The following is an 18,301-nucleotide window of genomic DNA, read 5'->3' on the forward strand; positions in this document are numbered from 1 at the left end:
AAAAGTATAAGTTGTAAATATTAACTTAAAGAGCAGAAACAGGAACTGGCGTCATTGACATCTTGTCTTTTCTTTTTTTTTTTATTGGCTACTCACGGTTTCCCATGGCAACTCGACGCCTCAGAACTACAGACGTGTTGTTAGACGTCTCTTTGGGTCAAACTCAGGATTCCTTTGACAAACCCGAAGTTTTCAGTTTGTAAAAAATAATTTGAGACACTGCATAGAGGGATATTATTGCAGAAATGGTCAGTAAAATCTAATCTAATTGTTAGGTTCGCCGGAACGAACTTTTGGCTAACCGCTATGCTAGCGTTAACGAATATCAGCGTTAAGTTACTGTGTTTGTCAGAGTTTGCTCTCTTTTTGATTTTGACTGTGTTTTCAGAGTCGCAACGCAGCTTGGTTTTACAACGAGCAGCGGCTTATAAATTTGCAGCAACAAGAGCAGCAACGACAGGAGGCGGCAATGCGTGTGGACAAAGACCGCAGACTGCAGGCGAGTCTGCGGGACGAGGAGAGCTTTGAGAGGCGAAGGCACCTGCGTCAGGTGCAGCAGGAGCACAAGGAAAGACAAATGGAAAGCGCCATTTTAAAGGTAAAGTTAACTTCTTTAGTGTTTGTCTGAAATAGAGAAATGACTAACGAACTTCTAATGTAGACAGATGAAGAGAAAATAAATAGACAAATCCAGGCACAACAGGAGGAAAGAATTGCAAAAGAGCTTGCACGCATCAACTATGAAAAGCAAAGAGAAAAAAAAATTCGCCAGCATATTAAAGAGAACAGGTATTCTTACCGGACACAGCTTTGTTATGCTTAGTAGCAGTACTGAACAAGTGTTATTCTTGTTTCTTACATTTAGCACGGAGCTCAAGGAACTTGAGTCAAAATTAAGGTCTGCATACCTGAACAAGGAGAGAGCTGCACAAATAGCTGAGCAAGAAGCCATGAGATATGAGACAATGGTAAGCCCCCTATTCTGTTTATCATAAGTTTTGGAGCGACTTAAGGCATAATATCAAGTGAATACCCTGTATTGTTTGTACATAATACATCGTAATTGTTTTTCTTCATATTCTACTTTTCTTAAGCGATCTGAAGCAGACTTTGCACGTAAGATGAAAAGGGAAGAAGAGCAGGCTAGTCTTGAGGAGCAAAAGCTGCAAAAGAGAAGGCAGGAGGAGCTGCTGCGTTATCAACAAGATTTGGATGAGCAGCTCTTGGAACGAGAGCACAAGAAACAAAAGGCTTATGAGGAGTTTCTCAAAGAAAAGCTTTTGGTTGACGAGATTATTAGGAAGATTTATGAGGAGGATCAGATGTAAGTATTTAAATATATACAAATGTGACAGCATTGACCTTGCAGTCATTATACTGGTTAACCAAGGAAACCTCCAGTAACTTATAATTGAGTTAAGATTCAAACCCAACTTTTATCATCTGTTTTTATTTCAAAGTTAAATGGCTTTATTGACATAATTTTAACATGCACTCTTCTGTCATTTCACCAAGAGGGTCTGATCATGGCATACAGTTTTTGTTTTGTTTTTTTTAATCCAACACTGAAATGAGACATAATACAACCTTAAAACTTTGACATGTATAGCCACACAAAAGTATTGTTGGTGGTGAAAGATCACCTCACAGTACTAAAACTACACAGTTTGGAAATCAGAGGTCAAGTTAGGAATGATTGTGATTGATAAAAATGTACTCATTATAAGACGCCACATGAATACACTAATATTAATGGCCCTTCTCTGACCTACACAGAGGAGGTCCATACACTTAAAAGCTATTTTCTCTTTGTAGGGCTGTATAGCAATAACAAGAGGGTATCAGCATTGCCAATCTGAAGTAGCCAAAATATTTGCATTTGTTTTTCGTCATTTGTAAAATCCAAAAGGTCATTAAAAATGTAGAAGTTACATGCAACCTAAAAGACACATTTTCAAACAAATTTATAGGGAAAGACAGCTGAAGTTGGAGAAGGTCAAAGCCACTCAACAGCACATTGAAGAGTTCAAGAGACAGCAGGCTGAATGGAGACGCATGGAGCAGGAGCAGATGGACGAAGAGAACAGGCGAATTCTGGAGTATGCAAGGCGCCAGCAGCAGAAGGAGGCAAACCAAAAGGCCATGAATAAAGAACGGGAAGAAGCAAAGGAGAAACTTCACAAACTAGTACACAAGTTTTTATGTTCCTAAAAGTTACTCAAATAACACTGTGAACACTTTTTGGGACTGATCTTTTTTTTTTTTAGTTGTCTGAGAAGATAGATGAAGAACGACAGCAACGAGAAGACATGGAGCGAGTGCGTCAAGAGCTTTACTTGGAGGAGCAGGAAGAGGCTAACAGACTGAGAGATATTGTAAGTTATTTTATAAAAGTTAAATGTGGGAAAGGTATTCTTATTCTGATTCTGCTATATTTGTTTCTCACAGGAGGAAATGGAAAAGAAGATTCGTCAGCGGTTGATGATGCAGAAGACTTGTCAGCAGCAAATGGCTTTCAAAGAAATGCAAAGGCAGGCAGAGAGAGAAGAAGAAGAAGCTTTCAGAAAAATGATGCTGGCCAAGTTCGCAGAAGATGATCGAATAGAGCAGATGAATGCTCAGAAACGACGTATGAAGCAGCTAGAACATAAACGTGAGGTGGAGAAACTCATAGACGAACGCAGACGGCAGCATGAGGCCGATAAGGTACAGTACAACAGAAAGATGCAGACAAATTTTGTATTGATTGCTGTTACACAAAACACTTAAGTGTCAATGCATAAATAAGAAGAGAAACTATTAATGCTTAAATAAGAGGAGAAACTAAGACATTCTGTTTTGTCTTTTTTAGGAGCTTGCAGCAAAAGAAAAGGCCCTTGAGGAGGAGAGGGAGGCATTGCGCATGAAAATCATTGAAGAAGAGAGACAAAAACTCCTTAAACAACATGCAAAACAACTACTTGGTTACCTACCTAAGGTATTAACAACTTAATTATTTTATGTTATTGCAACAATAGTAATAATTTGTCATTTCCAGGGCTTGCTTCGTGTGGATGACCTACAGCATTTAGATGAAGACTTCAGAAAAAACTTTCAAAGGGAGCAGGCTGATATCTTTTCTGAAGATGGATGGGAGCATCATGACTAACGCCTTATTGCCACTAGGGGGCAGTTAAAGGCTACAGTAAACAGATACAAAAGACCTTTATCCACTGTCATAGAGTCTTAAAGAAAATATTTTATTATTTATCATAAACCTCTTTAATATTTGTCAAAAACTGCAGTTCAATGAAACTTGATAGATGTAATCCAGATTTAATACAGCAACTTTACTCATAATGACACAAAATAAACATTTATTAAATATACTATGTCTCTCCCCAATCAAGTGCTTTCAAGAATTCTTCTTCCGTGAAGGATAAAAGCTTGGCAGCCTCAAAATGCATCTATTTCGGAGGGAAAAGGGGAAATTGTATAAATGTTAACTGGTTTCTGGTTGCAGTAAAGAAACTTACCTTCTGTCGTTTGAGAATATCAATTAGTTTGATCTGTTTCTTGAAGCCCACAATGAGTTCTGCTTTCTGTTTTTTTAGGTTTTTGTTTTCTGCAAGTAGGCTTACTTTGCTTTGGTGTTCTTCATCAATTTTGTCCTATTCAAAGAACATAAAGTAACAATAAAATATGCAAGGCTATTAAGTTTGTGGTTACAATCAATAACATTGTATGGGTGTTGTGAACATTTTTAAAAGAATTGTCTATAACCACTTGGTACCGGCATTCACCAAGCACCTTTGTAATTGAGATATACGTTCGATTTTATTACCGTCAACTATGTTTTAATTTACTGGTTTCATGTTTGGGTGTACCTGGATTTACTTAAATTTGATATTTTGAATACCAAAGCATTATATTATTTTATTTTTGGACAAAGCACTCTTTAGTGGTCAATACAGTATAGAGTAAAAATATAAAGGTTTTGACTCCATATAAATACTCAGTTTACCTTGCTCATCTGTTTCATCTTGCTGAGTTCGCACTTAAGTTTTTGTGTTTCCTCCGTAGCTCTATTGAGGCGAATCTCCACAGTGTTATGGAGAGCTGCAGCCTGTTTGCTGGATCTATGAAGATTTTCCATTTCCTATAAGCACATTTGGTGTATTTAGCACAATATATACATGCACCTTTATTGTGTCTTTTTAACTAGAGTACAAACCTTATTCAACTCAGCTACATGCAATTGCAGTCCTTCACACTTTTTTGCAGATGTCTCAACCAAAGCTTTGTGCTTCTCAATTTGTGTCTGCAGGATACTTTCTGACTTCTGTAGCCTAGCCCTGTCCTCCTCAAGCTCTTTAATTTTGGCATTGAGTCTAATATTTTCATCATCCTTCCAGAAAAGAACAATTATAGTTATAGTCATAGTTTTATCAACTTGAACACTATTGGTTTATAAAAATAGGATTTTGTTTTTTTGTATATGGTGCTGTGTGTACCTTCTTATAATATTCACTGGTTAGATGATCCAATTCTTCTTGCATAATCCGTAGTTTTGCCTTCAACACTCGTATTTGAGTATCTGAAATACACAGATAACACATAATCATGACATAAAACTTAAATGTACGGCACATGGTGTATGTGCAGTTACGGATGTAACAATGAAAAAAGTCAAACTGAAAAATCTTTAGTAATAAACATACCAGATGCCACTGTATCTCCAGGAAAAGGTATATCTGCCTTCACACTGTGTTCTTCATCCATCTTTTCTTCCATGTTTTGCATTGTCTTTGATAAAAATGAATCAGCTGCTTCTTCCAAAGCAACCAAATAGTTTACAGATGACATCTCAGGGCTTCTATAATAAAATCATTTTAAAAATATATGTGTGAATGTATTTTAATTTTGAGTGAAATTACTTACTTTGTTTTATCTTTGGATTGTTTTCCAGTATGAATGGCTTTTAGAATGGTCTGTTGCTTAGTTTTCACCTCCAAAGAAAAATACACACTCAAAAAAGAGGGAAGATGCATTCAAAAAGAAAAAACATACGTTTACTAAAGTTACCTTAACATAAGGCTTCTGACTACTGTCTTGTAATGGTGCCACTATTCTGTAACAGTGCAGTGAAATACAAAATTACTAAATTATTAGTTATCATTTTGATGTCAGTCTTTTTTTCTTTATTACCTGGCATCATCGTCATCATCCTCAAGGTCTCTGAGCTGGAGAGTAGACAAGGGCTTTGACAAAACTTCATTTTGTTCTTTCTAAAAATTACAAAAGGTTGTCAGTTGATATCTGCCTTTACCTTAAAGTAAATCACAGCAACTCTTACCATAAGAAGCTCGGTCTGTCTGACTAAATCTGCAGTTTTAGCTTCTAGTTCTGCATTTAAAATTCTTCAAAATAATTTTAATAGAACATTTAGATAGAACAGAGCATTAGAAAACATGACATGATATTTCTGTCTGTGTGATTATGTCTTACTTGTAATGCTCTTCCTTTGCAAGCAGATCATCATCGGGTGTGGTGGTTGATCCAGTGGTAGATCTCGCTTCAAGTATTTTCATTCTCTCTGACTTTTTCCCAAATGATTTCTTGGCCTAATGCAAATAATTATACATAGTCAAAGTCTATATTTAACTGTAGCGCTAATTGTGTAATAGTATACACCTCTCAGCCCATGGCTAGTTTAAGTTACCTTTAACGTTATAGGCCTACCTTCCACCCTCTTAATGTTTTGAGAGGCAGGCTAGCTTATATTTTTGAAAAATACTTTTAAGTAATGCACAAGTCAATCTATGTCAAAGAAACACAAATTTAAGGACAGACCTGCGAAATAGAAGCTGTGGTCGTCTTTCTTTGTGAACTTCTTTCAGCCATGGCAGAACAGAACCATGAGCGGAACAAAGACGCGCGAGTGGTTGCTTAGCAACGGCTAACCATTAAGTTGTAATACGGAAGTCGGTTATTGGCTTAAAGAAAATTGACAAAAATGTTTTGGTGGAAATATGGTAAAGTATCGGTATTTAAATAGTCAACAACCCTACTTTAATGAGGTAATAAGTGGTTTTTCACCGAAGTTTTCCCAAAACCTGTACTCGGTCATACATCCATAAGTCATAAGCATATATTTACAATAAAAATGGGCCCAGTAAGTCGATGGACAGGCTGAAACGCAGCGCGATGGCGTGTTGTTTTTAATTCTAAGGCGGCTTGTTTGCGCATGCGTGTATTCAGCAGCTACTACACTACACCACAGCCATGCACATGCAGCAAATCTTACACCGTGAGCCACCGACCACACCGGAGCGCACAATGGGCGTTTTCATAGTAACAGACTCTGAGCTATAAAACTCATCCTGGATTTTTCTTTTTTTTTGCATATACTTGATGCGTGTTTATATTTTATTGCATAGAATTTTGCTTGCTTGAACTTGGACTAACTAAGCAATGCTGAAGGTTGAGAGGACAACAACAGGGCGCGTTTCTGTCCCGTTAGCATCGCCGCGTCCTTCGGCACATGTTTTTTAACCCTGTTCGCCAGTGTCCAGTGCCGTTGCGCTTACCCCGCCCGACTCCAAGGCCCGTTGTGATGTCCGAGACCTACGAGACGGACTCTCAGCTGCTGCAGGTGGGGAGGGGGGCGGCTGGTACCCCCAGCATCGTCCCGGGACTGCTTCCAGGGCTGCAGAGCGCCGAAGCCAGTGCTCTGCAAATCAGGATCAAGAACTCCATCTGGTGAGACAGATGAGCCGTATTATAACTATATTACTGTTACTATTACTATTACTATTATTATTACTATTACTATTGTTATTATTATTATTATTATTAGTAGTAGTAGTAGTAGTAGTAGTAGTAGTATTAGTTGTTGTTGTTTATTAGCCCTACATAAGAACAGAAAAAAACAACAACACGTTTTTCAATTTGATTTGTTAGAACAACACTGTATATTTCAAGTGAATGATAGGCCTGCAAGAACGTAGAATCTACAAATCTCTCCAGAATGCCATTTGAAATAATTAACATCTCATTGGCTTTAAATGTAAAAGCATTGGTCTCAGGTGTATTTCAGTGTACCTTCCAAACCTGCCTCACAAGCAGCTTAATAAAGTCCTAGGCAATCCTTGTCCCCTGGTAACAGTGAATTAAAGAGAACTGTTCTTGCCATGGCTTAGCCTAGAGTCCTCTCCTGATTCCCAGCCACTGTGCTACTGAGTATAACCCACCAGCCTTCTGTCTCATAGTCAACAAACGTCTGACCTGTTTGCAGATTAGCAATTAGACCTGAAGACGTTATTCAAGGATATGGGCTTTGTAACTGTTGCAGTGTAATTTTAAATAAGCTTAACCCGTTTATGATCCATCCAGTTTGTACACAGTTAATACCAGGTTATAAGCAACATTGACACTGTTTTCAAGACAATGTCAACTCTATGCCTGGCTCATTTTTTACATATGACAACATGTGTTCTTGATGGTGGTTACATGACCTGAGAGATGTTAGAGGGAGGGTCAGCTCATGCCAAACATTCCCCTGCTTTATAAATAAATACACTTTAGACACAAGTGATCATGTTTCACTCACATACTAATTTGTTCTTTATATTTTGCAGCAAATCTGTACAGTCCAAAGTGGAAATTATTCTGGTAAGTGCCAAGTTATCACCTTGATGGTAGTTTATGATTATTGATTGTTTAACCAAATTGCAAAAAGGAAATCTATATGTTGCCTCTGATTATTGCAAGTAAAAGTTGCAATAATCATAATGTTTGTGTTTTGTAAGGTTTTGTAAGACCAACATATCTCTCTGTATTGTCTCTGTCAGCACTTTCTTCAGATCTGTTTCTCTACAGCATACAAAGTGTATAGAGAGACTGTAACATTATTACCGTTTTAGTCTGCATAGTGTGTTCAAGGTGAATTACGTTAAAAGCTGAAATTGTACGTAGGAAATGACATAGTAACATATAAGCTTTGACAGGCCAAGAACACTGAAAGCATTGCCAAAAAGGCCAAAGATGTCCATTGAATTATTTAAAAGGTTTTTGTATGATTACATTTGAAATGCAGCCAAGGACCTAATTAATTTTCCTGTTCAAAAAATGACAGCAGCTATTAATAAGAATTATGTGTTTTACTCCCACTCCTCGTGACTAAGAAGCTAAATGCATGTTATCTCTAGCTCTTGCTAACCTATGTCTCCCTAACAATGAAGAAACCAAATTAGAAAGGATGAAGAGAATATGATTTATTCTTAGCAAATTGAAAGGGTGAATATTTATGAATGAAAGCATGTGCTGGCAGTGTGTAGATGCATCTGTATAACCCAATGCTGAGCTGTCCTCGCTGAAGGGTTAATAGCAGATCCCTGGAGTTCACCTTACACACAGCGCCTTGCACATTGAGAGCACGTCTGGCCCTGAGTATCTGTCTGCAGTCACTACGTGCCTTTGGGCAGCTAACAATCACATAGCTATCAATGCAATATGTTTGTCAGTCCATCATGTAATGTAATGATATGTATAATGATCTCAAAGACAAAATAAAAATCTTGTCTTTTCAATATATGTCTTGGTTAGAAAAGTATTATCTTGCAATGATTTTTAGACATCCTCTACTGCACTGTTTCCTTACAAACTAAAACAGCTTTGTCGCCACATTTAGTGCAGTCTCTTTCTCCATATGCTGCATCAAAGTGTTCAAACAGCTCAACCTATTTCCTTTTGTCAGGTTGGCCTGAACAAAATATTGACCTCTGCTGAAGCTTTAGGGCTGATAATGAAAATTAATTTAGTAACAGAAACAATAGCAGAAATATTGGCCTTCTCTACTCAATATAGTTGTCTGATCACTCAGTTGGATTATACACAATCTAATCAATCTGGCAAAAAACAAAATTACATGATGTAAGCAGCACTGTCATGACTATATATTGAACTTGCAGCCCTTTAGAATAAATCTACAAAAGAATCAGCCTATAATTGATTTACCGGCCTCTGAGTTATATTGTTATTAAATCCTTCTATAATCCACAAAATTATTTTAATAATGTAAAATAACTGTCCGCAGTTGACTGATTTTGATGGAAAAAAGGAATGTAATCACCCAGCTGCGCTAATATGTAACAGTTTATCAAAATTTGATAAATAATAACGTTAGGAATTGCCTGACCATCCCTGTCAGATGGCAGTTTAGTCTTTTTGTTCTAGGCCTTAATTTTTACCCATGTCATTTGCATTTGTAAATTGTAATTTTAGTTCTTTTTGGCCCCTCTTTAATAGCAAGATGTTGAGAAGTTCTCAGATATTGAAAAACTCTACCTCTACCTCAAGCTGCCTTCTGGTCCCTGCAACACCTCAGAGAAATGGTAATTATCTTGCATTAACCCCTTCACAAGTTGAGTTCTTGTATATAATGATTGAAATCTTTATATAACCGTATCTTTTCGCAGTGACCAGGCTGCCCTTTCTTCAAGTCGCACACAGCAGACACATGCATTCAACTGGATTCGTAATCATTTGGAGGAGTTTCCAGAGACTTCTCTTCCAAAGCAAGAAGTCTATGACGAGTACAAGTACGTAAAAACAATAGGTGTAAAAGAGATATGTCCGGGCATAGTTTGACCAAGCTATAATCCATGCAGTACCTGATAAAACTTTTAACACATCTTCCCATGACTTTTGATTGAGCATGAACGATGTAGTTGGATTTTTTCAAGTCATGTCTTTTAGTCCACTGTTTGAAAACCAAATGGAAACAGTCTTATTGAGTACCATTTGATCTAGTGAAAGTATTAAAACCCTGACATGATATAATAATAATGATAATGATAATTTAGTTCATTTGATTGAACTAGTTGAGCATATATAGCTAAAGAGAAACACACTAAGCAACATATTTTGTAAAATGCGTCAGTACTACAGCCCCCTTTATGTTTGACTTTCTTCTGTTGGTGCAGTCAGCTGTAATGCCAGTAAAAATAGATGCTGCAGGCTTGGGAATTATAGTGCAGCAAGTGTTGGTAATATTAGAATGGAAAGTCTGAGAGAGCAATTGAAATGCCCCTAATGACTTATGCAACAACTTAATACTGGAAATTAAACAAAGGGGGCAAAAACTTAAAAAAGAGAAAAAAAGGTTACCTAATTATTTACTACTTTATTTTGTAACATTATAAATTCTGACCTAAAAATGTGAGTAATTAAAAAATAAGTTATTCACACTTTAACAGCTCATAAAAATATGCCAATAGTCTGACAATAAATGGCTTACAGCAACATTTGTTCACATATCACAACTTTTTTTTTTTTACTTTAATGATGAGTTTTACATTTTCCAGCTCTAAATCATGTTAAACACATGTATGTTTCCTAATGTATCCATTTATTTCTCCATTTATTTTTTCAGGAGTTTCTGTGACAACCTCAATTACCACCCTTTGAGTGCTGCAGACTTTGGGAAAATGATGAAAAATGTCTTTCCAAATATGAAAGCTCGTCGACTTGGCATGAGAGGAAAATCAAAATATCCTTCAGTCAAATTTACTTGAATGAACTGTAATAGTCAGGCTATGTCTCTGGTCTCCACCATCTGCTGTTGCAGCTCATAAGCTGCTCTCTAAATATAGATGTGAAATGAAATAAAGTCCTCTCTACTTTGGACGCAGTATCATGGAGCCTCAGAGGGGACTCAATGTGACTATGACCTCTGTTTTTACTTAAGAGTGTGAAATGCATTATACGTTACTAAAAAGTTACAAAAGTTAATTGTCAATACATTGTACAAACAGAAAGCTTTATCATCAATATTTACCTTGACAGAATTTTACATATTGCTACAGTGGTCTAAGGAAGAGACCAGTTGTTCATGTCCCATCTTTACCAAGTCTAGATTTAAACAAACCCGGAGAAGGGGTGAGAATTTGACTTTAGGTACATTTTTTTGTTTGATAATGAATTATTGTTAATGCATTTTGTTTCCAATTCTGTTTCAAACTACAGTGTGACATACTTGACTCTCCTGCACACATGAGTGGCATAAAAGAAGAAATGCGCTTTGCAGCTTGTGATCTTGTCTGTGAATGGGCCCAAAAAGTGTTAAAACGTCAGTTTGATGCAGTGGAAGACTTGGCTCGTTTCCTTGTCAGCAGTCACTACATAAGCAACAAGTCTTTGGCAGCCCTTACTATAATGACTGAAACTGCAACAGGTAAGGCGGCTGATCAATATAGACTAGACTAAAGGACTAATAGTGTCATCTGGTGGTAGACACATATTACTGCATGATCTAATTTTTCGTCCACAACTCTTGTCAACAGAGAGGAGGACTCCTCAGTCTCTCTCAGCTTTTGTTCCAGCTGCAGACATGAACACGTTTCAATCTCAAGTTACAACACTGTCGCCCCCTTCTGTTGATGCAAAGCAGCAGCTTCAAAGGAAGATACAGAGAAAGCAACAAGAATTGAAACTGCACTCACCAACTCCCGGAGAGGACCCAAACCAACAAGAGACCATTCTGTGTAATGATCCTACCACTCTTTCACCTCAGCCACCTGTAGGCATAATGGTAGCAACTGTTCCAAGCCCCATTATGGTGAGAAAGAAACAAACATTTGTAACCCAATGGAACTCAACAGTGACCGCCTGCTCCAGTTCGGGACTTAAAGCTCAAAAAACACATTTAAAATGCAAGATTCAGCAAAATGCTTTAATAACTTAACTTAACTTATTATAACGTTTCAGAAATTATTTTAAATGAAATTATAGGTCTTGTGGCCATTAGTTGCCACAAAGCTTTCAAACTTTTAATGGAATTTTTCTATAGTCTATAGGAAAAATGAATGAGAAATATAGTTCCGAACAGGCCACTGTTAAGCTCCATATTTATACTACATAAAAATTCTCTGTCAGATGTGTCAGACTTTGATTTATTATCTTTTTTTGTATCTCCTAGACTCAAACGTGTAGGCCATTAATTTCCCCAAGCCCAGCTGCTCCAAAGGAGAGCAAAGTACTTCCACTTAATTTCCACATGGTAAACCAGTCGATTTCAACTGTAAAGCAGAGTCTCAAATCCTCCCAAAATGTTGCCTTCAGTTCAGCAGGGTCAGGACGACAGCGATATCCACAAATTCTTCCAAAACCATTATCTACATCTACTATTTCTCTCCGCTCACCTTCAACAATGATCCTCGCACACAGCCCAATCAAAACTGTGATGACGACCTGCCACGTTAGTCCTGTTAGTTTAGTCAACATGACATCAATATCTCTGGCACCTAACAGTTATACTACTACCACCTCTCTCACCAGTGCTACTTTCAGGCCAGCATCGGCGGGTATCAGCAGCCCTGCAGAAGAATGCAGACCTAGTCAAAAAACTATGAGAAGTGCTTCCACTGTCCCCATTCTGGGACCTGTGACAATGCAACAACAGGCTGCAGATAGCAATAACATTGACGTTGAAATGGAAGTTGAAGCCATTCATGAAAGCAGCCAAAGGTGTTTTGCTTATCCATCTGGAGAGGCTAAACAGCGTGCTGCCAGTGTACCTATACCACAAACAAAGAAGCTTTTTGGAGTAGATGAAATGGCATTCAGTAACTGCCACGAGAAGCCTTCTTTAAGCACTGTCACTGTGGCAAACCTCACCAAAAGTAAAAATAATCTTGATCTTGCAACATTTTCTTCTCACAATACAAGCCCTTCTTCCTCAATGAAGATCAGCATTACACAATTACCTGGAGGAAGCAGGAATATGTCATTTGTAAAAGGAAATGTTATATCACCAAAGAACATAAGGAAACGACCAGGCATCAGCCCAGACAGCTGTAACATATCTCCAAGCAAGCGGTTCTTTGTGCCAAAGCACATGATCGAGGGGTCTACTGATCCTGAAAGTGGTATAAGAGCTACGCTGACTAACAGACATGAAATCCCCACTCGCCCGGAAAGCGCTCCAGTGAGCAGGGAAGTTGAGATAAAAATGAATTCCACTATGACTTCCCAGAGTTACACCCATGCTTCCTCTTTAAGAGGCAATAGCTTTTACTCTTTAGCTAAAACAGAGGGTTCAATGCAAAGAAAAAATTCCCTTGTTATGGAAGGTATCACTTCACCCAATCATGCATCGCTACAGCAACATCAAATACATAATGTAAGCCAGCCAGCAAGCAACATTTCGTTTTCAAATTCAAGCGAGAGCATTGATGGTCCTCAAACAATCTATCCTTTGCAAACACACACTGCTACTGAAAATGTGCACTTTTTTAACCAAGATATTTCAACAAATTCTGTCACCATGCAACCAGATATTGACTATTTTTCCTTTGATGATGATGTGACACAGGATAGTATTGTGGAGGAGTTAGTGCAGATGGAGGAGCAGATGAAACTTAACCTCAAAGACTTTGAAAATTGCCATTCTCTACAATGCCAACAACCTGGGATCCAAGACAACATGACTGCCACTTATCAGACCATGAATCCTTGTTACCAAGCCACAAGTAATCATTGCAACCCCATTCAAACTCAGACACCCACACCTACACCCACTCCCACGGCAGAAATGATTGGAGGAGCCCAAGTCCTACCTGGGGATAGTCCCTGTTCACGCATGGCCTCGACAACACCTGTGGACAGTGCCCTTGGGAGTAGCCGTCACACCCCTGTGGGAACTCCACTCTCAAACTGCAGCAGCACTGTCCCGCCCAGTCCAGTTGAGTGCAGGAATCCTTTTGCATTTACTCCTATCAACTCCAACAACACTGCTTTTCATGATAACATCAATGTTATGAGCAGCCCCGTAAAGCCCATGCAGAGACCAATGGCTACACACCCAGACAAGACTAGACTGGAGTGGATGAATAATAGCTACAACAACAGCAGTAGTAGTATAACAAAGTCAAATAGTGGAATGGGCATTGTACCTAGCTATCAAGGATTAATAGACAGCCACTTTCAAAAACCTCATGCTTTTGCTGTTCCACATGCAAGGCACCAGGAAAACACTTTTGGCCGTTTGACCCCTATTTCTCCAGTGCAGCAGCAGGTAGCAAGCATGGCAAATATGAGCAAACAGGAGGGCTTTGCTGTGCCTGCTCCTCTTGATAATAAAGCCAACGCCCACTCAACATCTTTTCGATGTAGGAGTGTAAGTCCTGCTGTACATCAAAGAAACTTAAGTGTCAATATTGGAAATAGTGCCATTTCGAACACCCCGCGTTCAGTCCTGTCTCCCTTTAACTCACCTATAACTCCGGAAGTATTTAATTTATTTTCCAACAATCAGTCAAATATTGCAGTCAGTTGCATGGCACAAAGAAGTCGTTCTGTGCCACTCAATGTCATGATGCAAACTCAGGAAATGCCACCACAAGGCCAGCCATCCAGCACCAAACACCTGGGCACTGTGCTCCTGAACAAGCTGGAGAGGTCTCATGATGAGACTATGCGAGGTCTTGGAATGAATAATTTACCATCCAGCTACAGTGCCTGCATGAACCTCAGCCAGATACTTGAATCTGACCCGAACATCTCCTGCAGTGACCACCACCTCTTGTCATCAGACTCCTCCCAAAACACAGTTAACGAATCGCCAATTTTTGACAGCAATAAAAGCAATATACAGTTAACAAGGGCTCAGTCTCAGCAGCAGATACCAGCAACAATAATGCAGGACAATTTCAGCTGCACTGTCACAGATCTGGTCCCACAAAACCACATTACTGCCAGCAGTGTCAAGCAGGACTTAAACACAGGAGCAAACTTCCCCCATGAACTTAGAATGACATCGGATCTCTCCAGCAGCATCAACGACCTTGAAACAAACCTTCTATTTGACCCAAATCATCAACAAGAGCAGTATTTAAGTGAAACTCCAGATGGACTAGTCAATACCGCAGTGTATCAGCAGATCAGCAGTGACACAGCTCACTCTGGTGGACTGGAGTGGTTTGAGAGTAAAGACCATTCAGCTGTTGGTCTGATGGGTTGAACGTAATTAGTTTTGATCATTTTTTGTTAATTAGTATTTATAGTTGTTTGTAATTTGTATTGCATCACATTTTAAAAGTGTACCAGCCTAAGCTTAAATTTGTGTCAATCTGTATAAAATGCTGGTCATTTTATCAGTGTAGATCTTGTAAAGCTATGCATTTAAAACAACAGTACATAATTTGTTTTTTTTATGGCCAGTAGGTAAAAAGAAAGACTCAGAATAGCATTTAAATCAACCCATATGTTGGGTATCTGCACTTTTAAAACCATGTAAGTTAAATTTTGAAGTTTCTTATGCAATGAATTGTATGCAAGTTTAAATTCCAAATCTATGTCACTTGTTAAATGCATCAGATTTAGACAACGAATATGTTCAAAATGTAGTGTTTGTCAATAGCAAAATACCCTGCCTTGCCTGACAATCCTTATTGTCCCTTTTTAAAATGCAATCTGCACTGTGGATTTAGACCAAAATGATGTCCTAGAGATAATTAATATGGTAATAATAAAATAATCATGTTAATGTAGTTGAACCCTGCGAACCAAAGAATAATGTACAAACGTGCATTTGCACTGTCATTGCCAAATACTGTTGGAATTGGAATGGTACAGCTAATGAGTCATAACATGTTACTTTTAAATTTAAATGTTGACTCACTTTGTTTGATTTGTACTCTCTTCTAGTGAAAGCCATAACACATGTTAGCTTTAGTGCTTATACTACCTTTATTACATAAACTTGGATTTGTTTTAGGCCTAGCCTACTGCTTTTACAGTAAGCCACTGTAGCCTATTTGTACAGACAAAAATATATTTATTTTTATGTTATAAATCATATTTTCAAAATAATGTTTGACAATAATCAGTATTTACAATAACAATTGGCACTATGGTTGGTTGGTTAAAAGTAGAGCAATGGCTAGATGTTTCTGGTGTTTATGCAAATTTATGCAATGAATAGGCTAAAGTCTTCCTGATTATTCTGCATTTTCTTCCGAACTGTTTGTGTGAAATGTTATGTTTCCCTTCATGTTAGTAATTCAGCAAAACAACATGGGCTAGGCCTTCTGTAATCTCATTTGTAGCCTGGTATTTTGTTGCTATGATCTGTAAAGATTTAATTAAGGGTCTTGGTTTCATGTGTTTTTAAAGCAAATAAAGTGTTTTTTTTCTTTAAAGAAAGCTATGTTACTTAGTTTTAATTTTTTGTATTTGGTATTATTTAAAGTAACTGTAAGATTTTTAAAAAAGAAAAAAAGAAAAGCTTAAACAGTTCCACTTACATTGTACAAAGATGTTTAAAGACAAACAACGTTCATATGTCAATATGGCTTTTTTGTTTAAGCTTTTGGAAATAGTGGAAAGGTAGAACTCAAATTGCTTGATTAAAACAAGAAAAAAACATAGATGTACAGGAAAATTTACTTTGGTGAATATAAAATTAGCCAAATATAATAATTAAATGAATTGCCTTTTTTTTTAAATTTGTCTCCAAGTTGTTATCATGTACATATGCTCAAATTTTAGTATGTTACTTTTAAATTTTAATGTAGACTCTTTTGATTTGTATTCTCTTTCCAAAAAGCTTTTGTCATTCCAAAAAGTTTTTGTAATAATGCATTTTCAAAAAGATGACTTATCGTTTCGGGGTATTCTTTACAAAAAGTGCAGTTAGGGTCAATTGTTTTAATATATTTTCGCATAAATTCATTAGTAAGGTAAATTCTATGTATTAGTTTAAAGGAGACATCTCTCATCTTATTATTTATCACAAGCGTTTGGTTCAAAGTTCATCCTTTTTGCCAAATAGTATCAGGGACAAATTTTCTCCAGTAAAAACTGCAAAGGGCACAGAGATAACATCTTGTTGTAACAGAGCACGTATTTTTCGATTATTCTTACAGACAGGAGTAAAACTGATTCTGACTACGGTGGTGTTAGTTACAGTCAGTGAGCACATATTTTTATCAATGACAGTATTTTGAAATAGTTTCAATATTTCTTTGGTCACAACATAAAAAACAATAGCATATTCTCGAGGAGTTACAGCAGGTTGTATTTCAAATTAAATTCATTCACCTCAGTAAATGTCCATGGCTGTCAAAGAGCTGACCCTCCAGGAGGATGATTAGGATAAAATAATGTTAGGATAAAATAATGATTTGTTTTTGTATAATACTATTACAAATAAAAAAATATGAGGAGAGAAATTATGTTTGTATGTAGTGCCCATGCCAAAAGAGTCTGCCTGTGAAATGCTGAGACTTTTACTGGGATTTTGTCCACATTATAATTGCAAAGGAGTAGAAAGACCACCCAAATTTGAAAAGATGTAGTGAGGAAATATATTCCAGATGGAGGCTGGATTTTTAAAATTGTATTTAATCCAATTTAGTTTAAATATATTATATAGGGTTGTAAAATCGAGAAAATTCAGTCCTCCTTTTTCATAGGAGTTCATAAAGACTGATTTTCGTAAATAATGTATATGATTTTTCCATATAAAATTATATACAATTTGGTCACTTGATGTCTGATTGTCCATATACAGGGATATAGTGCGGAACAAGTGAGTCGAGAAATTTCTCCTTAGATATTAATACTCTGCCTTTTAAACTTAAGCCTCTTTGCAGCCATAAATAAAACAGTTTTTTAGTCTTATCAGTGAATGGACTTAAGTTTATTAAAGTTCTATCCATTTCATTTTTAGAAATATTAATGCCCAAGTATGTTATACTGACTTTAACTGGAATTTCACAAATGGATCCTAAAGCCCAATTTTTGACTGGGAGAAGCTCACACTTTTTTATGTTAAGATGAAGTCCTGAAGCATTAAAGAACATTTGTATTAGGCTTAGAGCACGAGAAATTTGGCTACTGTCTCTCAAAAAAGAGAGGTGTCATCGGCTAACTAAAAGCCGAATGCAAAAATACCTTTTAATTGGTTCATAGATATGTAATCGGCGAGGGTTTGGGTGGCTAATAGAAATAGGTGTGGCGAAATTGGACAACCCTGTCATATTCCTCTATGAATATAGAAACATGGAGAAGTACCATGTTTTAGTTTAACTGAGCAATTGGCATTGTTGTATAATAATTTTATTGCATTGCAGAAAAAAGGTCCAAAACTGGATTTATGAAGGCAGCTGAAAATAAAATTGTGATTAATGGAATCGAAGGCTTTGTAAAAGAAGAGAATGAAACTTTCATCGGGTTTAAGATAAAAAGAATCAAAAATATCAACCACAAGCTGAATGTTATTTGAGATGTGTCTATTTTGCATGAACCCAAACTGTGT

The 18,301-nt window shown here is 37.2% G+C and overlaps 3 protein-coding genes across 3 annotated transcripts; 2 read left to right on the forward strand and 1 right to left on the reverse strand.

The window, feature by feature from the left end:
- Positions 1–104: 104 nt before the first annotated feature.
- Positions 105–3,266, forward strand: mns1 (meiosis-specific nuclear structural 1). Its single transcript, XM_055221010.1, has 10 exons — positions 105–248; positions 389–598; positions 662–789; positions 866–968; positions 1,095–1,324; positions 1,971–2,187; positions 2,268–2,375; positions 2,449–2,706; positions 2,852–2,977; positions 3,038–3,266. Exons 1-10 carry the CDS (start codon positions 246–248, stop codon positions 3,146–3,148), a joined length of 1,494 nt encoding a protein of 497 aa, XP_055076985.1. The 5' UTR covers positions 105–245; the 3' UTR covers positions 3,149–3,266.
- A 74-nt stretch (positions 3,267–3,340) lies between these two features.
- Positions 3,341–6,609, reverse strand: tex9 (testis expressed 9). The gene is made up of 12 exons (XM_055221012.1): positions 6,570–6,609; positions 5,488–5,603; positions 5,336–5,399; positions 5,188–5,267; positions 5,065–5,110; positions 4,921–4,988; positions 4,701–4,855; positions 4,494–4,576; positions 4,214–4,387; positions 4,004–4,138; positions 3,516–3,650; positions 3,341–3,446 (listed from the first exon to the last, which is right to left on the reverse strand). The coding sequence occupies exons 2-12, from the start codon at positions 5,568–5,570 to the stop codon at positions 3,369–3,371; spliced, it is 1,101 nt and encodes a 366-aa protein (XP_055076987.1). The 5' UTR covers positions 5,571–5,603; positions 6,570–6,609; the 3' UTR covers positions 3,341–3,368.
- On the forward strand, positions 6,380–16,154 carry LOC117391824 (DNA-binding protein RFX7-like). The gene is made up of 9 exons (XM_033989749.2): positions 6,380–6,741; positions 7,620–7,653; positions 9,289–9,374; positions 9,459–9,581; positions 10,415–10,531; positions 10,836–10,920; positions 11,008–11,215; positions 11,325–11,599; positions 11,960–16,154. The coding sequence occupies exons 1-9, from the start codon at positions 6,524–6,526 to the stop codon at positions 14,999–15,001; spliced, it is 4,188 nt and encodes a 1,395-aa protein (XP_033845640.1). The 5' UTR covers positions 6,380–6,523; the 3' UTR covers positions 15,002–16,154.
- The last annotated feature ends 2,147 nt before the right edge of the window (positions 16,155–18,301 follow it).

Source organism: Periophthalmus magnuspinnatus, chromosome 3 (assembly GCF_009829125.3).
Source record: "Periophthalmus magnuspinnatus isolate fPerMag1 chromosome 3, fPerMag1.2.pri, whole genome shotgun sequence".
Classification (NCBI taxonomy): domain Eukaryota; kingdom Metazoa; phylum Chordata; class Actinopteri; order Gobiiformes; family Gobiidae; genus Periophthalmus; species Periophthalmus magnuspinnatus.

Excerpts from the sequence above, each read along its gene's own strand:
- mns1 (XM_055221010.1), top strand. Across the intron at positions 2,707-2,851 it reads GGCAGCATGAGGCCGATAAG|GAGCTTGCAGCAAAAGAAAA; the intron begins GTACAGTACAAC and ends TGTCTTTTTTAG. Across the intron at positions 2,978-3,037 it reads TACTTGGTTACCTACCTAAG|GGCTTGCTTCGTGTGGATGA; the intron begins GTATTAACAACT and ends TGTCATTTCCAG.
- tex9 (XM_055221012.1), bottom strand. The coding sequence starts at position 5,570 with ATGAAAATACTTGAAGCGAGATCTACCACTGGATCAACCACCACACCC. Across the intron at positions 4,989-5,064 it reads GTCAGAAGCCTTATGTTAAG|GTGAAAACTAAGCAACAGAC; the intron begins GTAACTTTAGTA and ends TTTTCTTTGGAG. Across the intron at positions 4,388-4,493 it reads CCAGTGAATATTATAAGAAG|GATGATGAAAATATTAGACT; the intron begins GTACACACAGCA and ends CTTTTCTGGAAG.
- LOC117391824 (XM_033989749.2), top strand. The coding sequence starts at position 6,524 with ATGTTTTTTAACCCTGTTCGCCAGTGTCCAGTGCCGTTGCGCTTACCC. Across the intron at positions 6,742-7,619 it reads AGGATCAAGAACTCCATCTG|CAAATCTGTACAGTCCAAAG; the intron begins GTGAGACAGATG and ends TATATTTTGCAG. Across the intron at positions 9,375-9,458 it reads TGCAACACCTCAGAGAAATG|TGACCAGGCTGCCCTTTCTT; the intron begins GTAATTATCTTG and ends ATCTTTTCGCAG.